Source organism: Delphinapterus leucas, chromosome 19 (assembly GCF_059928025.1).
Source record: "Delphinapterus leucas isolate spDelLeu-1000000601 "Yukka" chromosome 19, BTC_Dleu_Yukka2, whole genome shotgun sequence".
Taxonomy (NCBI): Eukaryota; Metazoa; Chordata; class Mammalia; order Artiodactyla; family Monodontidae; genus Delphinapterus; species Delphinapterus leucas.
The window spans coordinates 42,622,702-42,647,662 of NC_143147.1; the positions used below are offsets into that span (position 1 = coordinate 42,622,702).

General features: G+C 39.0%; 1 protein-coding gene across 11 annotated transcripts in view; it reads right to left on the reverse strand.

The window, feature by feature from the left end:
* The window catches only part of BCAS3 (BCAS3 microtubule associated cell migration factor), a 576,417-nt gene that overhangs the window by 277,886 nt on the left and 273,570 nt on the right, over nt 1-24,961 (reverse strand). For 8 of the 11 annotated variants that reach the window (XM_022552784.3, XM_089900965.1, XM_089900966.1 and 5 more), the window contains 3 exons: nt 12,060-12,160; nt 9,133-9,329; nt 3,014-3,111 (listed from right to left, as the gene is read on the reverse strand). In XM_022552784.3, the coding sequence (XP_022408492.1) occupies nt 3,014-3,111; nt 9,133-9,329; nt 12,060-12,160 (396 nt within the window). The other 3 variants (XM_089900971.1, XM_089900970.1, XM_089900973.1) reach the window with 3 other exon arrangements.

Here is a 24,961-nt window from a genome sequence, read left to right on the forward strand (position 1 = left end):
AGACAGAGCAAGAGCTGCCACTAAAATAAAGGTAACCAGAATAAGGGTTACCTTTCACAATTGAAAGGGATTATAAACACATGAAAGTCTTTTCCCAGAAAGGTGATGTTGTTAAAAGAGAGATTCAAGAATATTTCAGATAACTTAATTAATGGCGGATGCATGTCAGGCTGTCAAAGGAAGATCTTCGGTGTTAACGTTTTGAGACAACACTTACTGGAATGCTTAAATGATTGAGCTGCTCCAGGGTGACATTTTTCTCATACTTTTTACACTTTTACTGGTAATGGAGAAAAAAAATATGCCATAGGAACAATTAAAAAGACAATACGTTTAGTCGTATAAATTGCTTGACGGTAAGACAAAGCAATGAACCCTGATAAGAGGAGATGCCACACTGGTCATATCCCTCTAAGCAAAGGCAATCAAAACTCCAGATTAGCATTTTCGTAATATGCAGCTGCCTCCAATGCATGGGTCATAATCAGAGACGCACTTCCTGGCTTAGGAGCAATTATAAAAATATGTTATACTCTTTTTAGTAGAAGAATCTAAAATGGAATTTCCCCATAAACTTCCTTTCATAAAGAACCCAAATCAGAGTTTGAGATTAGCAGATGCAAACTATTATATACAGAATGGATAAACAATAAAGTCCTACTGTATACCACAGGGAACTACATTCAATATCCTGTGATAAACCACAATGGAAAAGAATATGAAAAAGAATGTATATATGTATAACTGAGTCACCTTGCTGTACAGCAGAAATTAACACAACATTGTAAATCAACTATACTTCAATAAAATAAATTTCAAAAAAAGAACCCAAATCATCTAACCTCTATCTTGTTATCTCTATCTTTTCTCAATAGAAAGTAAGACTGTTAAATAAGTGGTCCTACTAGATAGAAGTAGATGAAGTTTCCCCAACAAAACATCATTCACCCACTTAAAAAACATGTTCAACAAAAGGGATGCAAACCATTTGAGAGGCAGAGGGTAATTCATAGAAGTCTAATCCCTCATTTATGGGGTTTCTTTAGCTCAGCTAGAGAACGTAGCACACACATTTCATTTCTCTGGCTGTCATTCTGAAAGGAGCTATAGTTTTCTGGAATGAAAAGAGGCCGAGAAAAATAATACAGCTTGGTCACCAAGAAGTCCTTCTCTACTCCAAAGATTAGTACTGTCAGGCAGAGGCTCAGAGTTGGAGAACAATATCCTAGAAACTCCTACATGTTTTTCTGATGGAAATCTGAGTAAATCAAAGGCAAAGACTGAATCCCCTGCTCAAACATCAACTTAAAAACTCTCCTTGCAACAGAGTAAAACAAAACTATGGTTGCAATAGTTCACTGAAGTTCCTTTCTGTGGCATGAGAGAACTTTACAAAGAGCTAAAATTGAGATAATGATATGTGATAAATACAAGTCTTAACCCAGAATTGTGCACTGAATATGGCACATTTAATAACACACATGGGAACTGCTTTAGTGACATGTGTTTCACTTGACCCATAGCTAGTTACCTGATGCTAAAACATTAATAATATGGCAGTTTAATAACGTAAAAAAACAAAAAACCAATACCCCCAAACCAACAAAGCCTACTACTGAAATCTTGAATAAAATACTTCAGGTTAAAATACATCATTTCCAGGATTCACAATTGTAAATGATAATTTCATATGAGCAGGATCTGTTAGCATTGACAGACTGAAACTATCAAAAAGATTTATTGTTTAAGTCACCTATCTCAATATCTCATTCAGTGCAAGGCTAGAGACCTTAGATTCTGTGCTTGTTTCCAGGGGACTACCCTGGTTGCCAAGTTAAAGCAGAGGAACAAGTATGAGTTCTCCAAAGTAAGAGTTTACATTAAGAATGAAAGCACAGCCCTGGAAGTGGATAGCTCAATCAGACACAAGGTACAATCCACTGACAAATAGTTCAGAAAGCCAAGAAAACGTACGAAACCCATGAGCTTTCGAACTTCGAAACACATCCAGAGACAGAATCAGAAACAGAAGCTTTGGTCTTTTAAAAGAGACCTTCACAAATCAGGTTTGTGTTTGTTTCCTTTTTCTTTCACATTTTAAGCCTCAATCAAGTCAGCTGTCTCTAGGGATTTTGAAATTGCTATAGATTAAAATCTTCTCTGACTCAACTGTTTGACTAATGCCGAGGGTTTAATAATTCTACTTATAAGAGACTTTTTTGATGAAACCCTGCCGTATGCTGTCTTCAGATGCGCCACAGATGCACCATATATAAAGCATCACTGTCCTTATTTTCTTTATGACTGCATTTAGAGATGAGAAAATGTATTATTACGAGCAGTTCTATTATTTGGCAGACCTGGCAGAAAACAGTTTTACAATACTAATGTAGCAACTATCACCTATAGAGACAAAGACCTACTTCCAGGTACTGATGACACATATTCATGGCTTGCTTCCAAGGACAGGAAGTTAATCATTGTGATAGATAGAGTTAAGTTAATGAATTTCTAAACTTTATGCTTTCAATAATAAAACCATTTAAGCTATAGCATTTGGACTCTCTACTTCCACAGATCAGGCACTTTGATACTCAACAGGTTGAGTAAATTGAATCCATATATTGTATTTACGTTCTCTGTCAAGGTTGCTTCTCCACATTTGAGAGATCAAAGGCAAAACAGTCATCAAGCTGTAGCCTTCAATACTGTGTTCATGACATTTAATCAAGTGCCAACTCCACCTCATCATTCACCAACCTTAACAATATTTAAATGCATGGCGTCGTTTAGCAGCAAATGTAGGCACAGTACTGTTTTAATACACACACACACACCCCTCACACACACACGTGCACACACAACTGCATGTGCACACGCAGCCAGCCCTCCCCACCACCCCCGAAAAAGGAAGAGGAAGATGGCAAACAATATATACTCGCTACATTGTGCAAGAAAAGAAATTAAAAATGCACAGAAATACCCAGTAAACACTTTGGAGGTAGTTTTCTACCTGAGGCAGCATCAATCACGGTGGAAATTCCCCTTCGATCAGACACTGGACGGGATGACCCTGGCATGCTGACTGGGTCAGAGCGGACTGGCTGGATCCTGCAATGCAATTTAATTTAATTCACGTATGTTACTGGCATCAAAACTGTCGCTGGCTACAACAGATCTTAAATCAGGAACGCTGGAATAGCCCAATCCATTAAAGAACCATTCATTCTAAAACAAGGCAAACAGGGGAGCTGCAGTCCCTTATTCTCATAGAAGGCTAAAGCACAGCATTCTCTACACTCTAGACCTCTTCTTCTCTTTGTATGTTTTTAATAGGTTTTAAGCAAGGGACTGAAAAACTGAAATTAATTTAAAGGGATAAATGAAGCAGCATGGGAGAGGACACAAAACACATTATGCTGAAAACTCTGGCATTTGCAAAGGAGATGAAAAGTTTTGAGAATCTTCAAATTCATGAATAGAACCATGCCTTCCTTAAAAGATAGCATTAATAGATACTAATTTTGAGTCACTCCCTTAAAATCCTTAATGAAAGTTACTTTATATATGACAACAAGCATAGGATAACAAAGCTGTGCTGGGACCTGGCTGCCAGGGGGTTAGCTAGGATTACTACTATCTAACTGAGTTACCTCCATAAAATCATCAATTAGCATTGAAGAATCAATTAGAGTCTCAGCAAAATTGCAATTTACTACATACAATTTCAAGTTGCTTGGGAATGGCAAATCTATAAATGCCAAGAGTCTATTTCCAGTTGTATTAGATTAATACTATTCACACAAAAATTTCTGTATGGCTAAAAGACTTGAGAGGCCCAGGCAACTTAAAGGACTAAAGACTTGTTATAACAACATAAGCATGCATTTTTGGCGATTCGTTCATTCAGTAAGTATTTGCTGAATATTAATCATGTGTCAGTATTATTCTAGGAACAAGCAGAAACAAAACACGAAATACAAAGTCTGTGTGCAGATATATATTATAGCATATGGACACTCAGGACTGATGCAAAAGAAAACTGGAGTGTGAAAATGAATGAAATAGGTAGTGAAAGCTCAGAATGAAGAAATGGGGGGAGGAAAGTACAGCCCACAGCAGATCGAGATGATCTTATGGCGCTATAACAGAAATTGGCCTGGAGGGGTGGGATGGGGAGGGTGGGAGGGAGGGAGATGCAAGGGGGAAGGGATATGGGAACATATGTATATGTATAACTGATTCACTTTGTTATAAAGCAGAAACTAACACACCATTGTAAAACAATTATACTCCAATAAAGATGTAAAAAAAAAAAAAAAGAAATTGGACCTGTATACAGTCTTAGGATGTGTATATATGCCAAGGGGCAAGAAGTGCCCTTTAAACATAGAACTAGAACAAGTGAACCCTTGGAATTGTGACCAAGCATGATAAATGGAGGGCATCTTGAGGAGCATGATTTGGCTTAAGCATAGGGTTTATAGTGGATACTGGTGGAAGATAAGAATCGATAAGCACCATGGGACAGATTATAGAAGCCTGACATACCAATTATGGACTACAGAAAAAGAGTCCTTTTTTTTTTTTAATTTTGCTTTTTACATTTAGATCCGTGATCCATTGAGTTAATCTTTGTGAAGAGGTATTTTTGTATGTTTTTTTAATAAATTTATTTATTTTTGGCTGCACTGGGTCTTCGCTGCTGTGCGGGGGCTTTTTCTAGTTGCAGAGAGTGGGGGCTCCTCTTCGTTGCGGTGCGCGGGCTTCTCATCGTGGTGGCTTCTCTTGTTGCGGAGCACGGGCTCTAGGTGCACAGGCTTCAGTAGTTGTGGCACACGGGCTCAGTAGTTGTGGCTCACGGGCTCAGTAGTTGTGGCTCACGGGCTCAGTAGTTGTGGCACATGGGCTTGGTTGCTCCGTGGCATGTGGGAATTGACAGGCGGATTCTTAACCACTGCGCCACCAGGGAAGTCCCAAAAGAGTCCTTACTGAAAGCACAGCTCGAATGTATATGCATTTGTTGTATGAAAGAAAGAAATGGGGCGGGGGGATGAAAAATGATGCATTTGATCTAGTACTGGAAGTTGGAAATGTTGATGATCACTGCTGTAGTGGACGATAATGGTGCCCTAACCAGTATGCCTTCTGCACCAGGTCATTTTCCCAAGCCAGTCATGGTAATCCCATCATCTCATGGTGAGATTAATTAGCTCAGGGATGGGCAGGCCGAAGCAAATGAGGGCCAGTGAGAAGAGAGGAAGAGTTTATTTGAAGTTTCTAGAAGAGATGTTTTCTGGGTCTTATAAGAAACAGGAAGCTAGCCTGTTAGACATGCCCAGTGCATGCAAATCAAAGCCCCTTCCCGATCTAAATAATTTATGTGGCCTAATAATTTTCCTATTATTAATTCACTTTATAGCATTGGAGTTTCTGAATCATCCAGAGTTGTGGGTGGGGTATGGACTGGGCTATAGATGAAAGAAGATTGGCCAAGAATTGATGTGTTGAAGCTGGGCAACGGATACACAGGGGTTAATTCTATTATTCTCTTTAACTTTACATATTTTTATATATGCTTGAAATTTTTCCATAATAATAATTTTAAAAAGACCAAAAAAAAACTGGTGGGGGTGATGGAAATGTCCTAGAATTACACTGGGGGATGTAGCACAACATAGTGAATGTAATAAAGCCACTGAATTGTACAGTGAATTTTATGTTATGTGAATTATATATCAATTAAAATAATATGATTAAGGTGTGAAGATCTAATGTATCACACGGTGACTATGGTTAATAAAACTATATTATATAACTGAAGTTTGCTAAAAGAGTAGAAGTTAAATGTTCTCACACACAGAAAATTCACAACATACATATATAAAATACATCAGTTGATGGATGTATTAATTAACTAGATGAAAAAATAAAATGATAAAATGAAACTGATTTCTTAGAAGCTAATCTTGAATGAAAAACTAGGTTCTATATTTCACTTTCTTTTACATTATCTATTTCTCAGGTCTATTAATAAATATTTCATTGACCTTTTTAATGAGTTAAATCCCTATTCCAAATAAGGAGCTGGTAATGAGGTTAGCCATGCCTAACAGCCATGCCTGTTATAGATATGACAGCCACCTGACTGCTGCCATTTTGGTTAGGATACAGGGAGGCAGAATACCACAGCATCCAGTAATCCTTAGCAATATGAGGTATAGGACAAGGTACCAGGTGTAAAGGGTCAGTTGAGCCAAAAAATCTAAACAAGTCTTCACAATTTAAAGGAGAAGGTACGGGGCCGCTTCCCTGGTGGCGCAGTGGTTAAGAATCCGCCTGCCAGTGCAGGGGACACGGGTTCGAGCCCTGGCCCGGGAAGATCCCACATGCCACAGAGCAACTAAGCCCATGCGCCACAACTACTGAGCCTGCGCTCTAGAGCCCACGAGCCACAACTACTGAGCCCACGTGCCACAACTACTGAAGCCCGCGTGCCTAAAGCCCACGCTCGGCAACAAGAGAAGCCACCACAACGAAGTGCAGCCCCCGCTCACCACAACTAGGGAAAGCCCGTGCGCAGCAAGGAAGACCCAACGCAGCCAAAAATAAATTAAATAAATAGAAAGAAGAAGGTAAAGTCAACAGACATACTGCCATTGTGCATAAGCCTAAAGAAATGTAGAACCAGAGGTGAGGAGCTGGGATAAAGTGATAGTGGACAGGAGTGAGGAGAATATAAAGAGTGGGATTTCTAACTGGATGCTGGGCAGGAAATGGTACTAAACAGGACACATAATTGAAATGATGTGAGGTAAATCTGAATTTTCCACCAAAACTGTGTTCTAATGGGGTTAAGGTCATAACCAAGGGCCTATATGCTTAAATGTTTAAATATAAACTACAAGTGAAATAAAAAAAAATTATAAACCTGGGACTAACATAAAGGTTTCTAATATTTATTTATTTATTATTATTATTTTTTTTTTGCTGTACGTGGGCCTCTCACTGTTGTGGCCTCTCCCGTTGTGGAGCACAGGCTCCGGAAGCGCAGGCTCAGCGGCCATGGCTCACGGGCCCAGCCGCTCCGCGGCATGTGGGATCTTTCCAGACCGGGGCACGAACCCGTGTCCCCTGCATTGGCAGGCGGACTCTCAACCACTGCGCCACCAGGGAAGCCCGGTTTCTAATATTTATATGTTCCCAACAAATAGGACAGAAACAATTTAAATACCGGGAGCTCTTTAGTATAAGAAAAAGAAAAGTCCCTGAGGAAATTTCTGGAAGGATTTCAGGAATAAAGCTCTGTCTGAAGAAGCAAGTTAGAGAATGAAGAACTGTATCTGAAATAAAGGGTAAGAAAGCTAGGGGAGGTCAAAAACAAAGGAACAGGGGTAAGAACAGGGATAAGAAAGCTAGGGGAGGTCAAAAACAAAGGAACAGGGGACTTCCCTGGCAGTCCAGTGGTTAGGACTTCACCTTCCAGTGCAGGGGGTGCGTGTTCGACTCCTGGTCGGGGAGCTAAGATCCCACATGCCTTGTGGCCAAAAAACCAAAACAGAAAACAGAAGCAATATTGTAATAAATTCAATAAAGACTTTAAAAATGGTCCACATCAAAAAAAAAAAAACTTTAAAGACAAAAAAAGAAACAAACAAAAAACCCAAAGGAACAGAGCTGTGTATACAGGAGCTGAGGATGTCCTCCAAAGAAAAGGGACAGGGTCTTATCAGAGTAGCGGGTGACAATCAACAGAAAGAAAAAAAGGTGGGGGGAGAATCTTGCGAATACTTTAGTAAAGAGAATAAACATAGTTTTATGGGTCTATTTTATTAACATTTAAGTAACAAAATAACCTATAAAAACATTTGAATATGCACTTATTCACTAAGCTGAGGACTGACTCTACTTGATTTTCTGAAACTGGATCATATTTTATAATTAGTACCTATGAAAAATGGTCTAGCACCCACTGTATTGTCACTATTGCCTCACATCTTAGGGAGAAGTGCCACTTCTAGAAAGCTGAAGAAAATATACTGAACCAAAAAAAACAAAAATGTATGGAAGAAATAAAATACAAAGAAAACTAAAATAAAAAACTAAAATACTGGGCTTCCCTGGTGGCGCAGTGGTTGAGAGTCCACCTGCCGATGCAGGGGACGCGGGTTCGTGCCCCAGTCCGGGAAGATCCCACATGCCGCGGAGCGGCTGGGCCCGTGAGCCATGGCTGCTGCGCCTGCGCGTCCGGAGCCTGTGCTCCTCAACGAGAGAGGCCACAACAGTGAGAGGCCCGCGTACCACAATAAAAAAAAAAAACAACACAAAACTAAAATACTTAGAAAGGTATTGCAGGAGACATGTTTCATTATATGAGTTATTCTTAAAGAAGAAATATCTAGGCCTAATCCACCTCTGCAACAGCTTTTGCATTGTTATAAAGATTTGTTGTTAATGTTGACAAAGAAGTAGAATAAAAACATACTTCCAACATAGGATTGGGACACATATTTCCACAATTTTTAAAAAAGAGATGCAAGGAAAAGGTCAGAGGGCTATTTTAGATTCAAATAAAAATACACTGTAGAATTTTTTTTTAAAAGAACACAAGGAAAGGGAGATTATATTGCATTAGACTGAGCCCTTCACTGTCTGTTGTATCCTAATGTGTCAAGTCTTGGTGTAACAAATTAAACTGCTAAGCAAACAGAAGAGCACAAAAGTCAAAAAGTTCTTAATTACATTTAAAAAAATGCTAATAATAAAAAGCATACTCTGTAAACTACTGTGATTCTTACAAGTAAGAATCGAGAATATATATGATGAAAATATAGCAAGACAGATAAAGAGATAGATATTAGAAATATGAGAGAGGCATCATAAAATAAGACGGCTTTAAAAAGTACACTGAATATTAGATTTAGGGAAGTACAATCCAGAACACAAATATTTATTGGATGTGATAAGATCTCACATAAGATCCCCAGTGATAATGATGAACCACATGTTACACTGCATGTATTCTGCAATGTGATACAGCGTCAAAAGGGGAAATGCAAATATTATCTAAGATGTTAACGACAAATGAACATATTAATGTGTTCAAATCACTCTCTAGTTCTTATTTCTTACCTGAGACTGTTGAGATCAAGATCATCTGTATCAAAATCCGAAAGGGGCTGTGGAGTATCACTTGGACCATGAGACTGCAACACAGATGAACTGGATGATATGACTGTGGTTTGGCCTGAGGGATGGATGGTTTTGAACTGGAACTGTGGACCCATCCACAGACGTCTGTGGGGTCCGGTGTGCGTTACAATTTCTACCTGGAACAGATTAGGAATCATGATTGAAATGTATTAGGCTCTCCCTTTGAGAGCCTTTCATGATCCACCCCCTCACCCCAGTCTCAGCTCTGAACACTCACATTCTCCAAGAAGCCCATCTTAACCAAGTGGAAGAGGGACAGGGCATCTACAATCAAAAGGTGATGACAGGGACTTCCCTGATGGTCCAGTGGTTAAGAATCTGTCTTGCAACGCAGGGGACACTGGTTCAATCCCTGGTCGGGGAACTAAGATCCCACATGCCGCAGGGCAACTAAGCCCGCATGCTGCAACTGGAGAGCCTGTGTGCTGCGACTACAGAGCCCATGTGCTCTGGAGCCTGCACACCGTAACAAAAGGTCCCGTGTGCTGCAACTAAGACTAGGCACAGTCAAAAAATAATAATAATAAATAAATATATATATATTTTTTAAAAAGGTGATGACAGTAGCAACCTATAGAGACATTCACTACATCCCTCTACAGGTTCTCACCAAAATATATCAATACCAGAAACTCGTTTTGTGTATGTGTAAATATATGTGTGTATATGTAAACACAAATACACACACACACACACACACACATGCACCCCACGTATATAACACAAAAATCACATGAGAATAAAAGGATCAGTTGCCTGCCTCATATACTGAGCACTGGCTCCCTAGGGACTACGTTTTTCGCTCATTCTAGACAGTACTTACCACTTTGTGGGCATGCAGTGAATACTACACCTATCAATCCACAGATTAAAAGTAATTCCTTCATTGAGGACCAAGCTCATGACAAATGTGAAGTTGCTCTTGAACTATCCAAGGAAAAGAAAAGGTCTGAAATAATTTAATACCCAAAGCCAGTTTCTTTCCACAATTAAACACTATAATATTTACTGCCCTCAAAATCCTCCAAATTTCATTTTTAACGTAAGAGAGGGCTATATATTTTCCCTCAAACTAGATTTGTCTTCAAAATACCATTTCTTAATTAGATTGTTTTCTCAACTACCATGAACATTCACATAGGTATTTTAAATGCTGCAAAACAGTAATAACAGAATGCTTTATGAACTTCATGCTCTAAGGAGGGGGTATGGAATGTTGCCAATATTAGACAATGCAGAGAGTAAGACACAGGGTAAAACCTAAAAATAAACATGTGATTTTACAAATGAGCGACTTGAATAAGAGACTAAATATGCAAACCTTTGGTAAAACACTATTTCTCAATGTCTTGTAATTGCTACATCCACGTCCGTATACATACTTTATGGAACTGACTTGCCATGTGCCTTAGTTTTGCCCTGAGTTCTTTTATATTTAATCACATTTCTCTGATTGCAGTGATTAATTCTTAACAAAATGTAACTGAAAAGGTTCACGGAGTGCAGCTCTGTGTTTGTAAGTCCTAAGGGGCAAAAGCATCACGGTCTTGGAACAATATTCACATTCCCACTAATCACAGGGAGAAAACTACTCAGATTTAGGACAGTGATTTCTCATTCAAGAAGTTGTATTCAGCAATGTAAATGAGGCCACAGATAAAGCATTCTGTGTATTTTAAGCTCAAAACCATCAGTGTCACAGAGCCGAGAGGTAAACAGATGCCTGTGCAATTTCACTGAGGCAATGGCCAGATGTTCCTGCTCACTCTCCTGTTGTATGCAGTACAAACATGTTGTAGATACTTTCACACTGACAGCACACATTACCCCTTTTTCTAATTGAAAAGTGGAAGTGAAGGACAGTGGTTTCTTTGCCAGCATTCTTTTTTCTTTTTTAAATTTATCGTGGTATCCTCAAGAAATGATGTATCTCCATATGCATCAAGCTCCTTCAAGGATCTTCCTGGGAGTATTTTTGATGTGATGAAATGTATGTCACCTAGAAACAATTTGATTCTCCAGTTCCCAGATTCCCTTTAGTTTTTCGGGCTCCCTTCCCTGAGAAAGCAATGAAACTGCACCCGGCCTCCACTGAGGCACCTGTCTGATGAAAAGCCGCTGGATTGGTAATCTGAGACCAGTCATTAACTTCACCAAATGATGTCAGACTTGAGACAGACATAACAGCATTTGTAATGAAGTCACTTGTAATCTCATCATTTTGAAATCTGCCTGAGTATCTTTTATTTCAAAGCCCTTGAGACGAAGACAGCTTCACCTAGCACGGAGAGGAAGGGTCAGTCGAAGCTGTTACAGGACTGGTTTTGAGACCGCTAGAAGCGGCATTACAGGAGCTTAGGAAAGGAAAGCCAGGCGGGCACTTGTGTAGATTAGAATGCCTAACTTTCCTAATCAAAGTATGGGCCCAATCTTCAGAAATTGTTGCCTCCACAAAAAAAAAGCCCAAAGACTGTTGAAAGGCTTCACTGTTTTAACAAGGCTAATTCTTATTTTAATCCAAACAGTCCATCTGAAATCCAAGGTCCTGGGGGATATGAATGGATTGTTTGAAAGATAGCATATTTTATGCTCTCTGTGTGAACGCTAATGTACACACATATATACATATGTATATGTGTGTGTATAAAATATATGTATCCCTGCAGCAATATTTATGAGAAATTCTTAATATGGAAAGACAATTGATTATTTCTTGGGGAACCTAAAAAAATCCCAATTCTGCCCATTTTCCTCTAAGGAAAATAATTTTTAAAATTCAAGAAAAAAAGAGCTAATGGATCTCTGTTTTCTGTCACTTTAATAGACCCAGTGTTTCAGAGTCTTACCTGAGACAGCCACTCTTCATCTTCCTGTCCACTATGGTCAGAAGCTAAACTGTCATAGGACCCATGCCGAGTAATGGGCCCAGGACTTCCAGGGGGAACCACTGCAGGAGAAAGAAAATGTATTTAAACAACTTTAATCCATGCAGTGAAAAAAATGAATGCGGGCATAACCATCCTGAATACTGTGGTAATTTATAAGCTAAAATAAGACATTCAATGCACAATTCAAATAATTAACGAACAAGAAAGACTGAGTTTCTGAGGAATAAGAAAAATCTCCAAATAAGAGTACACTTTAAAAAACATCTGCAGGAATTTAGTCATTACATATATCACTGTTAAAGAAATACACAACTAATTTCATCTGAACGGCACAAGTACATTAAGGAATAGTGACAATTCGATTGCCCATGCACCAATATAATTCCTAGCCTTTAGGACACTTCAGTCCTCTCCATCTAACAATGAAATTAATTTAATGCAGTTCCTATAATTCAGGAAGGGGTTTTTAAAACAAATATCAAATAAGATTCTTTAAGAGTCTATTTAATAGTTCATATAAAGGGAAGGCATTAAAATATTTTTAATTTTAAAACACTTTTAGTTCCTAAAACATTTCATTTATCCAAAGAAATGTTTCATTTTTTCTGGATACTTCAGTAGTTTCCCTGATTCTCAGGTGGTAGGATATAGGCTTTAAAACACAAAGAGGCTGCTTTCTCATAAAAAGAACAACCTTTGCTTAGTCAAAGCAATAAAATGATTCAGCAAACATTTATTGAGTTCCTAATGAACCAAATACCATCCCAAAAGAAACTTATTTAAAGTCCCATACTATTTGTTTTAATTTAATTTAATTTATTTATTTTTGGCTGCATTGGGGTCTTTGTTGCTGAGTGCAGGCTCTCTCTAGCTGTGGCTTTCAGGGACCACTCCTCGCCACGGTGTGCGGGCTTCTTATTGCGGTGGCCTCTCTTGTTGCGGAGCACGGGCTCTAGGGCGCGCAGGCTTCAGGAGCTGCAGCACTAGGGCTCAGTAGTTGTGGCTCCTGGGCTCCAGAGCGCAGGTTCAGTACCTGTGGCACACTGGCCCCGCAGCTCCGCGGCATGTGGGATCTTCCCAGACCAGGGCTCAAACCCATGTCCCCTGCACTGGCAGGCGGACTCCCAACCACTGTGCCACCCAGGGAAGTCCCTAAAATCCCATACTATTTATTTGCTTATTTTTATTATAAAATAGACTTCATTTTTAAGGACAATTTTAGGTTCAAAACAAAATGGATGAGAAGATACAGATTCCCCATATATTCTCTCCCTCTGTATACATTTTAATACTAAGAGAAATAAAGCAATAAAGTACTGAGGGGAAATAGAGAAAAGAAAAGGAAGAGAACAGAAGAGGATGGAAAGTTGGTGAGTATTAAAGAAACCTAGAAGAAACAGAAAAGAATGAGAAAAAGAAAATAATCTCAGAATTTCTACCACCCAGAGATAGGTATATATACTTCAGTATGTGCATTTTCCTTAGGCTACATTCCTAAAAATGAAATCAAAGGATATGAACATGTCTAAATTTCTTAATGCATATTCTCAGAAAGAGTTACACTTCCATGAGCAGTGACTGAGAATGCTAATCTCACAGCTCTCTTGCCAGAACAAGGTATTTTGAAGAACTAAATCTCAGTGAAACAGATATTAGTGAAGTAGACAGAGCAGAACATAGGACAAGATTTTAAAGAAGACGTACTCACAAAAACCTTATCTTAACTATCTGGGAGAGGAGAAATGATACCAGTCAATTACTCATCAGAAGGAGATAAATAGTATTAAAATACAAGATTTGCAGTGGTTAAAACTATTAGCTATCAGTTCTTCAGATTCATAGTTCTACAGCTGAGAGGCATGCTGGCATCTGGCACAAAACACAAGTTATCACCAAAGCATAACACCTAATTTCTTAGGATTCTGAATATCATGAAGAAAAGAATACCATAATAATCAATTAATATTTAAGCATCCTTTTAAATAATTTTGGTGTATATTGCAAAGATGATCAGTAAATTTATGTTTGCAAAGGCTGAGTTGTTCCCCAACCATTTGTATTCTTTTTAATAAATAAATTTGATATTAAATTCTTAATAAAGAACAGAGCAAGAGTATGCCTCAAAACCCCACTCCCTAAATACTAGTCAAGAAGGCAACTATGGACAAATGTCTAGAGGTCAGGACACACTTTGGAACGCAGTTGAGGTGAGAGAAGATTTTAAAGAGGTGAGGTATGAATAGGCCATGCAGATATCTGAGGGGAAAGTGTTACAGAGAGAATATCAATTACAAACATTTTGAAGTGGGAACATAAAGGAAATGTTTCAGTAATGTCAGGAGGCCAGTGTGGTTGGGTGTGATGAGGCAAGTTGGGAGTGGAAGAAGAATCAGGAAGGCAAACGGGGCAGGGATCAGCAGATGGTTTACGGCCTTCTTTTTTTAAAAAAAATAAAGCTAGGGTAGACAGAAAGATATTGGAAAAACTTAAGAAGAAGTGAGAAATTATACCCTTGTGTTACCAACTAGTACCTAATGTGAATTTTTTCCAGGAGTTTACAATGTACTTTACATATGCTGAGCCTAGGCTACTACCTGTTGCAGAATAAGCATTCCATAAGTATTACGTGAATAAATGGAGTTTTGCATTCTGGAATAAGTAATGATACCAGAATGGTAGAACACTTATTCATCCATCATCAAAATGGGATAAACTTGGGAATTCCCTGGAGGTCCAGTGGTTAGGACTCCATGCTTTCACTGCCGAGGGAGGGCCTGGGTTCAATCCCTGGTGGGGTAGCTAAGACCCTGAAAGGTGCAAGGCACAGCCAAAAAAAAGAAAAAGGCAAGGGGTGGGGTGGGAGGGGGGATAAACTTAAAAATAATCCAGGGCTTCCCTGGTGTCGCAGTGGTTGAGAGTCCACCTGCCGATGCACGGGACACGGGTTCGTGCCCCGGTCTGGAAAGATCCCACATGCCGCGGAGCGGCTGGGCCCGTGAGCCATGGCCGCTGAGCCTGCGCGTCCGGAGCCTGTGCTCCGCAACGGGAGAGGCCACAACAGTGAGAGGCCCGCGTACCGCAAAAAAAAAAAAAAATAATAATAATAATCCAATGGGACTTCCCTGGTGGCGCAGTGGTTAAGAATCCACCTGCCAATGCAGGGGACACGGGTTCAAGCCCTGGCCCAGGAAGATCTCACATGCTGCAGAGCAACTAAGCCCGTGCGCCACACTGCTGAGCCTGGGCTCTAGAGCCCGCGAGCCACAGCTACTGAAGCCCGTGCGCCTAGAGCCCGTGCTCTGCAATAACAGAAGCCACCGCAATGAGAAGCCCACGCACCACAACAAAGAGTAGCCCCCGCTCGCCACAGCTAGAGAAAGCCCGTGAGCAGCAACGAAGACCCAGCACAGCCAAAAATAAATAAATAAATAAATAAATTTTTAAAAAATCCAACGGCAGAGAATGGTGAGGAGTAGGATTATAGGAGAAAAAAGGTTAGTTATGAGTTGATTATTGTTGAAGGTGAAGAACAGGTACATGAAGAGTCATTATACTATTGTTTTTTGATTGTGTGTATGTTTCAAATTTCCCACAGTGAAAAGTTTCTTAAGAAAAAGAAAAAGAAGAAATCTCTTCCTCCTCCTCCTCCTCTTCCCAGCCATTCCCTGTTTCCCAAAGGAAGTGGTAAAAATACCAAATGTATATCTATGAAAAATTAAGTCTGAATCCTGAATTTCTAAATTGAGATTGTAAGAAGAGTTTCCATACCTTATGTTCACTAAAAAACAGTATTCTTATTAAGAAAGCTTTGAAGCATTCAGAAGATTCACACTATAAAAATACAAGTGTGGTGGAATAATATTTTTCAACATAAAATAAATGTCCTTCCCTCTCTCTCGTATTTCTTTACATTTAAAAAATTTCTCCAATCCAGGTAGGAAGAACATTCCATGTTTACTATCTCAGGGAAGCAATGATATACCTGCTCACAGAGAAAAAAAGAATTCAAAAATTTGACCCTGGGATAAGAAAAAGAGAGTGAAAGTATGATAGTTAAGAAGAAAGTTTCCGTGCTCTCCAAGCAGCTAATTATTAGGAAAGATATTTTGAGATTGGAGTGAGAGTCCCATAAGCAGAAAGGGGGGAAAAGAGGGTTCCCAAGGAAGGGTATGAAATGACAGAATTCAGAAGGAGTTTTTGGCATGAACAGCTGTGAAAAATCCTATCTTCATTCTTTTTTATTTTGCGGTATGCGGGCCTCTCACTGCTGCGGCCTCTCCCGTTGCGGCCTCTCCCGCTGCGGAGCACCGGCTCCGGACACGCAGGCTCAGCGGCCATGGCTCACGGGCCCAGCCGCTCCACGGCATGTGGGATCCTCCCGGACCGGGGCACGAACCCGTGTCCCCTGCATTGGCAGGCGGACCCTCAACCACTGCGCCCCCAGGGAAGCCCTTTATCTTCATTCTTGGGTAGAGTTCAAGGAAGTAGCAGGAGATTCCACATGTGCAACAGTAGAGAAGCTGTGCACATAGTGGGTCTGCACAGCTGAGCCTGTGACAACCTCTCTAAGTCCCCTATGGATGGGATGATGACTATTTACTATGTGTCCAAGAGTAATATGGACAAGGTCCAGGGAACTGTCAGACTTTGAAAAGGCTTTGAAACAAGGACGGATGTTGCAGAGATCTATATGAACCAATAGCCAATGATCGGGCAGGGAACTGGGACATCTCAGTGGTGAAAATAAAGATAAAATGATCCCTGGTCAGGGAACTAAGATCCCACATGTCACGTGGCCAAATAAATAAATAAATACCAGCTATTATTTAAAAAAAGGCTATAGCTGATGAGATTAATTTTTCTGTACTTGTTAGGATGGAGGCACAAAAGAGGACTTAAGAGAGTTTATTTATAAAAAAAAAGTTACATATATTGCAAGCCTGAGTTTAATGGACCAATATACCTACCTTCTATCTAAAGAAAAATGGTTAGTATCTTTTACTTTTACCAACTGTTTTAGATAGTTAATAATCTTGGGTTAGGAAAAGGATATGGAATTTTGAAATAAAAATCTCTGCCATGTTCTATCCCTACCTTTAGTACAGTAATTTAAAACAAGCCTATCCATCTAACTAAAAAGGATACACTGTCAATTTTCTTTAGAGAATACAGCTTCAAAAGTACTGCCTGTACACACAGGCATTTGATAAGTATAGATCAACAACCAAGGGCAGGATGAGCAGATCGTTATGACGTAACTATGAGCTAGACTTTGTTTATATTGTGTTCTCAGGAAAGCAGATCATGCTTCTAGTGAGTAAATAAAAGCTAAGAAAAAAATCACTAAGTGTATTTTGCTGGCTTACAGTGATATATGAGTGTGTGTGTAGGTATGTGTGTATTCCTATGAATATATTTATATATTTTATATGTGTTTATGTGCAAAGCAAACAAAAACAAATCTGCTTCAGCACTGACCTTTGCAAATTAGTCCTGTTAATCAAAACTCCCAAAAAACTTCCAAGTCAGTAGAACAACCTAAGTAAAATTATGAACAGAAAGATTAAATGGCCCTCTGATAATACCCCTACGTCTGAATCCCACGTAACAAAATTCTCAATTTGAAAATGGAAAATGTCAATTCATAATATAACATCTCAAATCCATAAGTAGTCAGGAAGCGGATCAATGAGTATAGAATTTTTACAAATTACCCACATAAAATATAGTAATTAAATAGAGTTATAAACATTGTATTAACAGATACCTAAAGTGACACGCTGAAATCTCCTTTTTTTTTAAAATTTTATCTGTGGTATGTGGGCCTCTCACTGTTGTGGCCTCTCCCATTGCGGAGCACAGGCTCTGGACGCTCAGGTTCAACGACCATGGCTAACAGGCCCAGCCACTCCGCGGCATGTGGGATCCTCCCGGACCGGGGCACGAACCCATGTCCCCTGCATCGGCAGGCAGACTCTCAACCACTGCGCCACCAGGGAATCCCTGAAATCTCCTTTTTAACACTAGTTAATGGAATATTTGAAGGTTAGGATATGTAGGTTTGAATCAAGGTTCCAAGAATGAGTTATTACTAGTCCTGGAGAAATGTAAAGCTCTCGACATTTCAGGGTGTTTTACCCGAAGTAGTAACAGTGTACCCTCAATTCCAGGGAATCAAATTCTTTCGAAAATCCCCAGAAAGTAACAGCTAGATCTCAATAGCCTAAGTTCATCCACAACAAATCTAGCCTTCTAGTTGAAAGAGAGAGATACATTTTTACCATTAATATATTGAATACACTTTATATTAGAGCAGGTAATTACTTTTCTCAGTGTTTTGGTTATGGTTTAGATACTCCAGAAAAAATCAGATCTCCTAACTACGGAGTTTATAACAGGGCACACAGGATCTAGATATTCCATTAAGATGAAAGAATAAAAGGAATAATTATTTGCTCCCAGCATCATCTGTCCTTAAAACAATGAAAGAAAAGAGTTGACAACGCATATGAAAGTTAAAAGACTAACCACATACATGTTATAAGCATCCTTTTTATATAAACTGACACAAAGCATAATGCTGAACAATGAGCAGTGCTTATTTATGAATCCAATGAAGGGAAAATCTATTTGGTTCTGTTATGTTCTTGTTCTAGTCTTCCCTGCATCTCTTGAACTCCCAGTAATAAATTCTCTTAGCTTCAGAGGACACAGCTGCTAGTCAAGCACAGGCTCTCCTGGAGTGAACTCCACGCTCCCAACTTTAGGAGATGCTAAAAAGCTGCTCTACTCCCTGAAATGAATCTTGGTAGTACTGGAATCAGGGAAATCTACTTCTCAAATAAGGGGGTAAATGTTGATCCAAACGGTATCTCACTTTTTATGTGAGATGTAGCTCTCTGCTTTAGCTTCTATTGCAAAACCTAAAATATGTTCATATGCTGAATAAACAGCTCTAGAAAGAAACGTAGAGAGTCTTTTAATATGAAGAAGCAAAAATGGATCCAAAGGTTTTTATTTGGAGAAGTGAGTGAGAGCTGGGTCATACCGACAGCAGAGTGGGCGGTAGAATAAAATATTCTTCAGATTCAGGACCAGACACAGCTTTTGTTTTCTCCTACTCCATACCATATCCCCACCAATCCTCTGTGAACAATAAAACCCTTACCATGCTGAAGTCTTTAGTGGAGACCTGAGAGGTGAATAATGTTGTGCCAGCATTATTCAGTCCTTTAAGTTATTTAGGGGAACAACATTCCTTTTTCTAGCAACAGAGAAATTTGTGAGTTAAGTGACATCATGCTGCCTTGAATGAAACAGCTCAGGCTCAAAGTTCACCCAAAGGCCAACAGTGATAAACTCTCATCCAAGGACAAACTTCAATATATTTTTGGTACTTATTAAAAACAGCATTTATATAGCAGCCATACAGTAAGAGAGGGTTCTTTACCAAACTCTGTTTCTGATCAGAAAGCACTCAGGATCTCAGGAAGAAATTCTGCTTGGGAATGTAGTTTCTTAGTACAGAAAATAAAATTTGCCTTTCAAGAAGAAAGGCTCAAATAGAAATAATCCGAAAGCAAAATAGTCTAAGGCATTTCCTAACGAACAAGCAATTCACAAAAGAGGAAATACAACAGCCGACAAACACACATAAACGGTAGTAATCAGAGATTTGCAAAATTTAAGAAGTTATGCTTTCATACTATCAAACTGACAAAAATTAAACCCTGGTCTTTTTAAAAATAATTTTTTAAAAAGGGAGAAGGCTCTCAGGTCAAAAATACCACACCTAACTACCTTAAGATAAAGGTACCTACTTATATTTATTGAGGGAGTGACTCTTACCTCTACTGAGCTCTGTAAGTTTTCTCTGTAATTTATAAATGTTTCCATTTAAATGTAAAGGAATTCATTGGATTTCACACACAGAGTAATCAAGCAATAGCACGATATATTACTGGCTAATCTGTTTATTAGGAGCCATCTCCTGTATCCGTGCAACAACTGAAGTGTTACAATACATAAAAGGGAACAGGCTTTACCTATGTTATATATTAAACGGATCAATGATCTTCCTTGCACCCTGACCCTGCGGTACCATAGATGTTCTCTAATTAATTATTAAAGTTTTCTAACAGTCAGTCATTGTACATCTCTGGTTTCACTTTCCTTTTATTCCACATTCCCAGAAGAACAGTCACAAGCAATATATAATTAGAAAAATGACATACCCTCATTGTTTATGAGATAATAGATTTCACTGGATAACTGACAACCCTAGGTGCATCTCCTCCCTACCGTGCTCTGTCTCCCTTGCCCTACCCCTAAAGCATCATATAATATTCCCACAGAAGACATAAACTAAGGAGCTTTCATTTGTTATTCTTCCTACCATAACGGTCATTTGCCATTTCGTATCTGGACAAGTTGTACCTGGGGATAGACTGGAAGGGGTCACAATTTAGTTTTGCTCCTCAGTGTAACTCTAAATATCATAAAATGAACAGAAAGAATAAAACACAATGGCTTCAGGCTGTCAGCAAGATCAGCTACTCCCCTGAAAATTTCGAACTGTCCCAACTTAATAGGCTGCGACAGTCCCTTCAAAACATCTGCAATTAAAGTCACCTGGAAAGATGTACACAATTTAATGTGTATTATGGCAACTCAATTCATAGTACAACTATATTATATATACATTAAACCAGTAGTAGGATAACTAGAAAAGTGAGTCCACCCTGACTATTTTAAAGGATCATACTATGTCTGTATAATACCTTGCTTGCAGCTTAGAGATAACAACTTTGTATTACCAAGGGTTAGATAATCTATCCAGAAAAATAAGTCTAAATAACAACAAAACCATTCTTATCAAAGCTCACCTTTACATAACTGTTACCTCACGGGAGGAAATGAACGTGGTTGGGGACAGGGGTGACTCAGTTTCCACTAAATATTTCTTGGTACCTTTTAAATTGTGTATACCATGTACCTATTTAAAAATTTATAATTATAAAGTTGTGGAATAAGCACACTACAGTTAATATGGTTAGCGAAGTCAATCCAAGAAGTTAAGAAAGGAAAACAAAGAAATAAAATGTGTAACAATAAATGATGGAAACCAATGCATGAAACAAAAGTTGAGCTTATAGCATATCGAGTCATACATTTCCCCCGTTTTCTTAGGTTTTGTGGCGTTTTCTCTAAAAAGGGAAATAGAAGTGCTTATATACACTCTTTCTCACACTCACTCTACATGTATCTGTTTATCATTATCTCTGTATTTACACACACATATCAAATATAGGACCAGCTTTTAGCAACTGCTCAAGTACACATGGTAGTGTATGTTTCTGCTGAGGGAAATGACTATTTGCTGGAAGCTAGAAGCTCTTTGGTGCTAGTTCTCTGTAGAATTATGAGCTGTAATCTTTCGATAGTGGCAACTGTATTCTCACAGCTAACCCTGTATGTTAGAGGCAGCTCTTTCAGGAATAATCAATTCTCTAAATTCAAGGAACACTCTAAAATATAATATCCTCTATGAGATTGAGATGAGTAGAGGTTAGGCAGAAAGTATTGCAAATTGATGTCTTGAAGGTAAAAAATCACTGTTTTGGATCATTAAACCACATTCAGTCATCAATGTACCAATCTGTACAAGTAGGCAATAGGCCAGTTATTGGAAACGTATTGTTCCCGATCTAACCTACAATGGCACAGTTGAAGGGCAAAGAGTCTAATGTACTCAGTCCAGCCTCCACAACAAGGTCTTATAAAACGAATATAAAGGGGAGGGAGTCGTTCGGAAATGTAAAAACGGCAAAGATCATTTTTTGCAAAGAGTTAATGCAGCTTCTTCCATGCTTCCCTTATTTATTATCTAGTTGCATACCAGATAAGGCCAGATTATTATACAGCAGGAAGAATTAAGTACAGATTTTCTCTTGCCTAAGCAAAAGAGGCAAAGTTCTCTTGGCATGGAGAGTTAAAAGCTTTTAGTTGTGGAAGACATCAACATTTTCAACCTATACTTAAGAACATAATTTAAAATCTTTCCAAACAATCATTAAGGATCCTTGATATGTTCCATAAAATAGAGAAATTAAATGTTTAAGATTTCTACCTCTAAATAAATCAGAAAAATCATAGAGCCAAGAGGACTGGGGAAAGAATGAGATGGAGAATACTGCCTTACAACCACCGTATGTTTTTCTCTCTTTCCAAATGCAGGAGAACATTTTCCAAGGCTTGCTCTTCCCTCTACTGCTGCACAATGTACAACTACTAGAAAGAGGTATCTCCTTATTATTAAGTCCTTGTCATTAGACACATACTAAAGTATTAATAGGTAAAAAGATACAAGAGTGGGTGGCTTTCTCACAATACTTTTATCCACCATACATTAAAAAAAAAAAGATTTTAAGAGAACGTAAGAAACAAGAGTGGCAGAATGTTGTTAATTCTTCAAGCTGAGTAATAGGCAGACTCATTATACTATTCACTGTACTTCTGTGAATGTTTCAACATTTCCATAATAAAAAAAAATTTTAAGTCTGTTGCATGAATGAAAAAAACAGCAAACATTTCTTGACCCGCAGTTGGACACAGAGCCATCTTGATTCTTTTCTTGGCAAGACTAGGAGATCTATGAAGTATTCAGGACTATGTTGTTTTCCCACAGCACCATACGTGTGAGGATCATCCATATTAATACCTTTAGCCTTAGTATAACATTTAATTTCTATGCTCTATAACAAATTGCAATAGTCTGTCCTTCCGTCTCCCCTTCTTTCCCTCTTTCTTTTTTTTTAAAGATTTTTTTTTTTGGTTGCGTTGGGTCTTTTTTGCTGTGCGCGGGCTTTCCCTAGTTGCGGCGAGTGGGGGCTACTCTTCGTTGTGGTGCGCGGGCTTCTCATTGCAGTGGCTTCTCTTGTTGTGGAGCATGGGCTCTAGGCATGCAGGCTTCAGTAGTTGTGGCACGCGGGCTCAGGAGCTGTGGCTCGCAGGCTCAGCAGTCGTAGTTTGCAGGCTCTAGAGCGCAGGCTTAGTAGTTGTGGCGCACAGGCTTATTTGCTCCACTGCATGTGGGATCTTCCCGGACCAGGGCTCGAACCCGTGTCCCCTGCATTGGCAAGCAGATTCTTAACCACTGCGCCACCAGGGAAGTCCCCTCTCCTTTCATTCTTTTTCTTTCTTCCTTTTCCCCTCCCTCCCTCTCTTCCTCTCTCATTGCCTTTAAAAAAAAAAAAAATCACCTAAATAATATTATATGAACACATGTTCACTATAAACTTCAAAAAATATGGAGTAAAAAACAAAGGCTCACTGGAATAGTGAACAATGATTCTAATGACAAACTCAGAAAATCAAATGCCCTTCTGGCATTTCAGAAGTCTGGGGGTTGAGAATCTTACCTTTTATGTAAGTTTCAGAGTTTTAAGGCAATCATCCAGAGTAAAGCCTTTCAGAATGCAGTGGACAGCAAGAAAAATCCCAATTCCTATAAATTACTAAGGTATTGAAGATGCTCAAAACAAATAGGTCTAAGAGAAATTTTCATTTGCATCAATAAATTAAAATTGCTAAGAAAAATTTCTTTCTATAGGTTTGAAAATGCTCAGGTTAGAGCCATACTTGTCCAGATGACCACTTAAAAACAGAAGAGATAGGATTTACCACAAATGTTTTCTCTTCACTGTTGTTTGTTAACAACAAAGCTGTGCCGACTAATAGTATCTCAGTCATAAAGCTCTTGGAATGGATAGAGGCAAGAAAGACCTCAAAGGAGAACAAGAATACTATTTCTGTTAACACCACCTACAAACAAAAGTTAATCTCTGCTAAGTTTTTATTCTATCCAAGATAATGTGTAAAGCTTTTTGGATGAATTACCTCATTTAATCTAACACAATCTTGTAAGGTAAGTATTACTCCCATTTTAATGGCAGGTAAACTAAAGCCCAGAGAGGTTAAGTTATCTGCCCAATGTCACCCAGCCAGCAAACAGCAGAAATGGAATTTAGAACTGCAAACTCCAAAGACCATGTTCTTAACCTGAAGTATAAACTGTTTCAATTCATGATGTCTCTACCTGGTAAGTTCATTATTTTAAATTAAAATTTTCATGTGAAACATCTGAGAGTTATTTATCCCCAAATATAAACTATATCACCGATTTAGTCTCCATGATTCCTTTATTTCATGTCTTAATATAATCATTTTTCTCATCTTAATAAACATCTATGTATACTGATCAGAGATACCATATAAAGCTATGGAATAATGGGAAAAAATGACTGTGAACAGAAGTCCCAACACAAGGAAGTTACAGGCATTCAAGGAAGCCTTACATGTAGTAACAGAAAAGAAAGTACTTTGGACCACACTTTACATTCTCTATAATACCCCTGAGGAATTAGAAGATTTCATTTTAGAAAATACTGGTTTGGTTTTATACTTAAAGTATAAGTGACATAACCATGGGAGGACCACTGGTACCTAGGAACAGCCTTGGAAGGCAGCAGAGTGCCCAAGAGAAGAAAAAAACAGTAAACGCAAAATATTCTTAGAAATCTCAGCTCTGGAGCTTCCCTGGTGGCGCAGTGGTTGAGAGTCCGCCTGCCGATGCAGGGGACAAGGGTTCGTGCCCCGGTCCGGGAAGATCCCACATGCCACGGAGCGGCTAGGCCCGTGAGCCACGGCCGCTGAGCCTGAGCGTCCAGAGCCTGTGCTCTGCAACGGGAGAGGCCACAGCAGTGAGAGGCCCGCGTACGGCAAAAAAAAAAAAAAAAAAAAAATCTCAGCTCTGACCCAGACTTGACACCATGTAAGGGAGGTTCTGATGCTCTTCATGT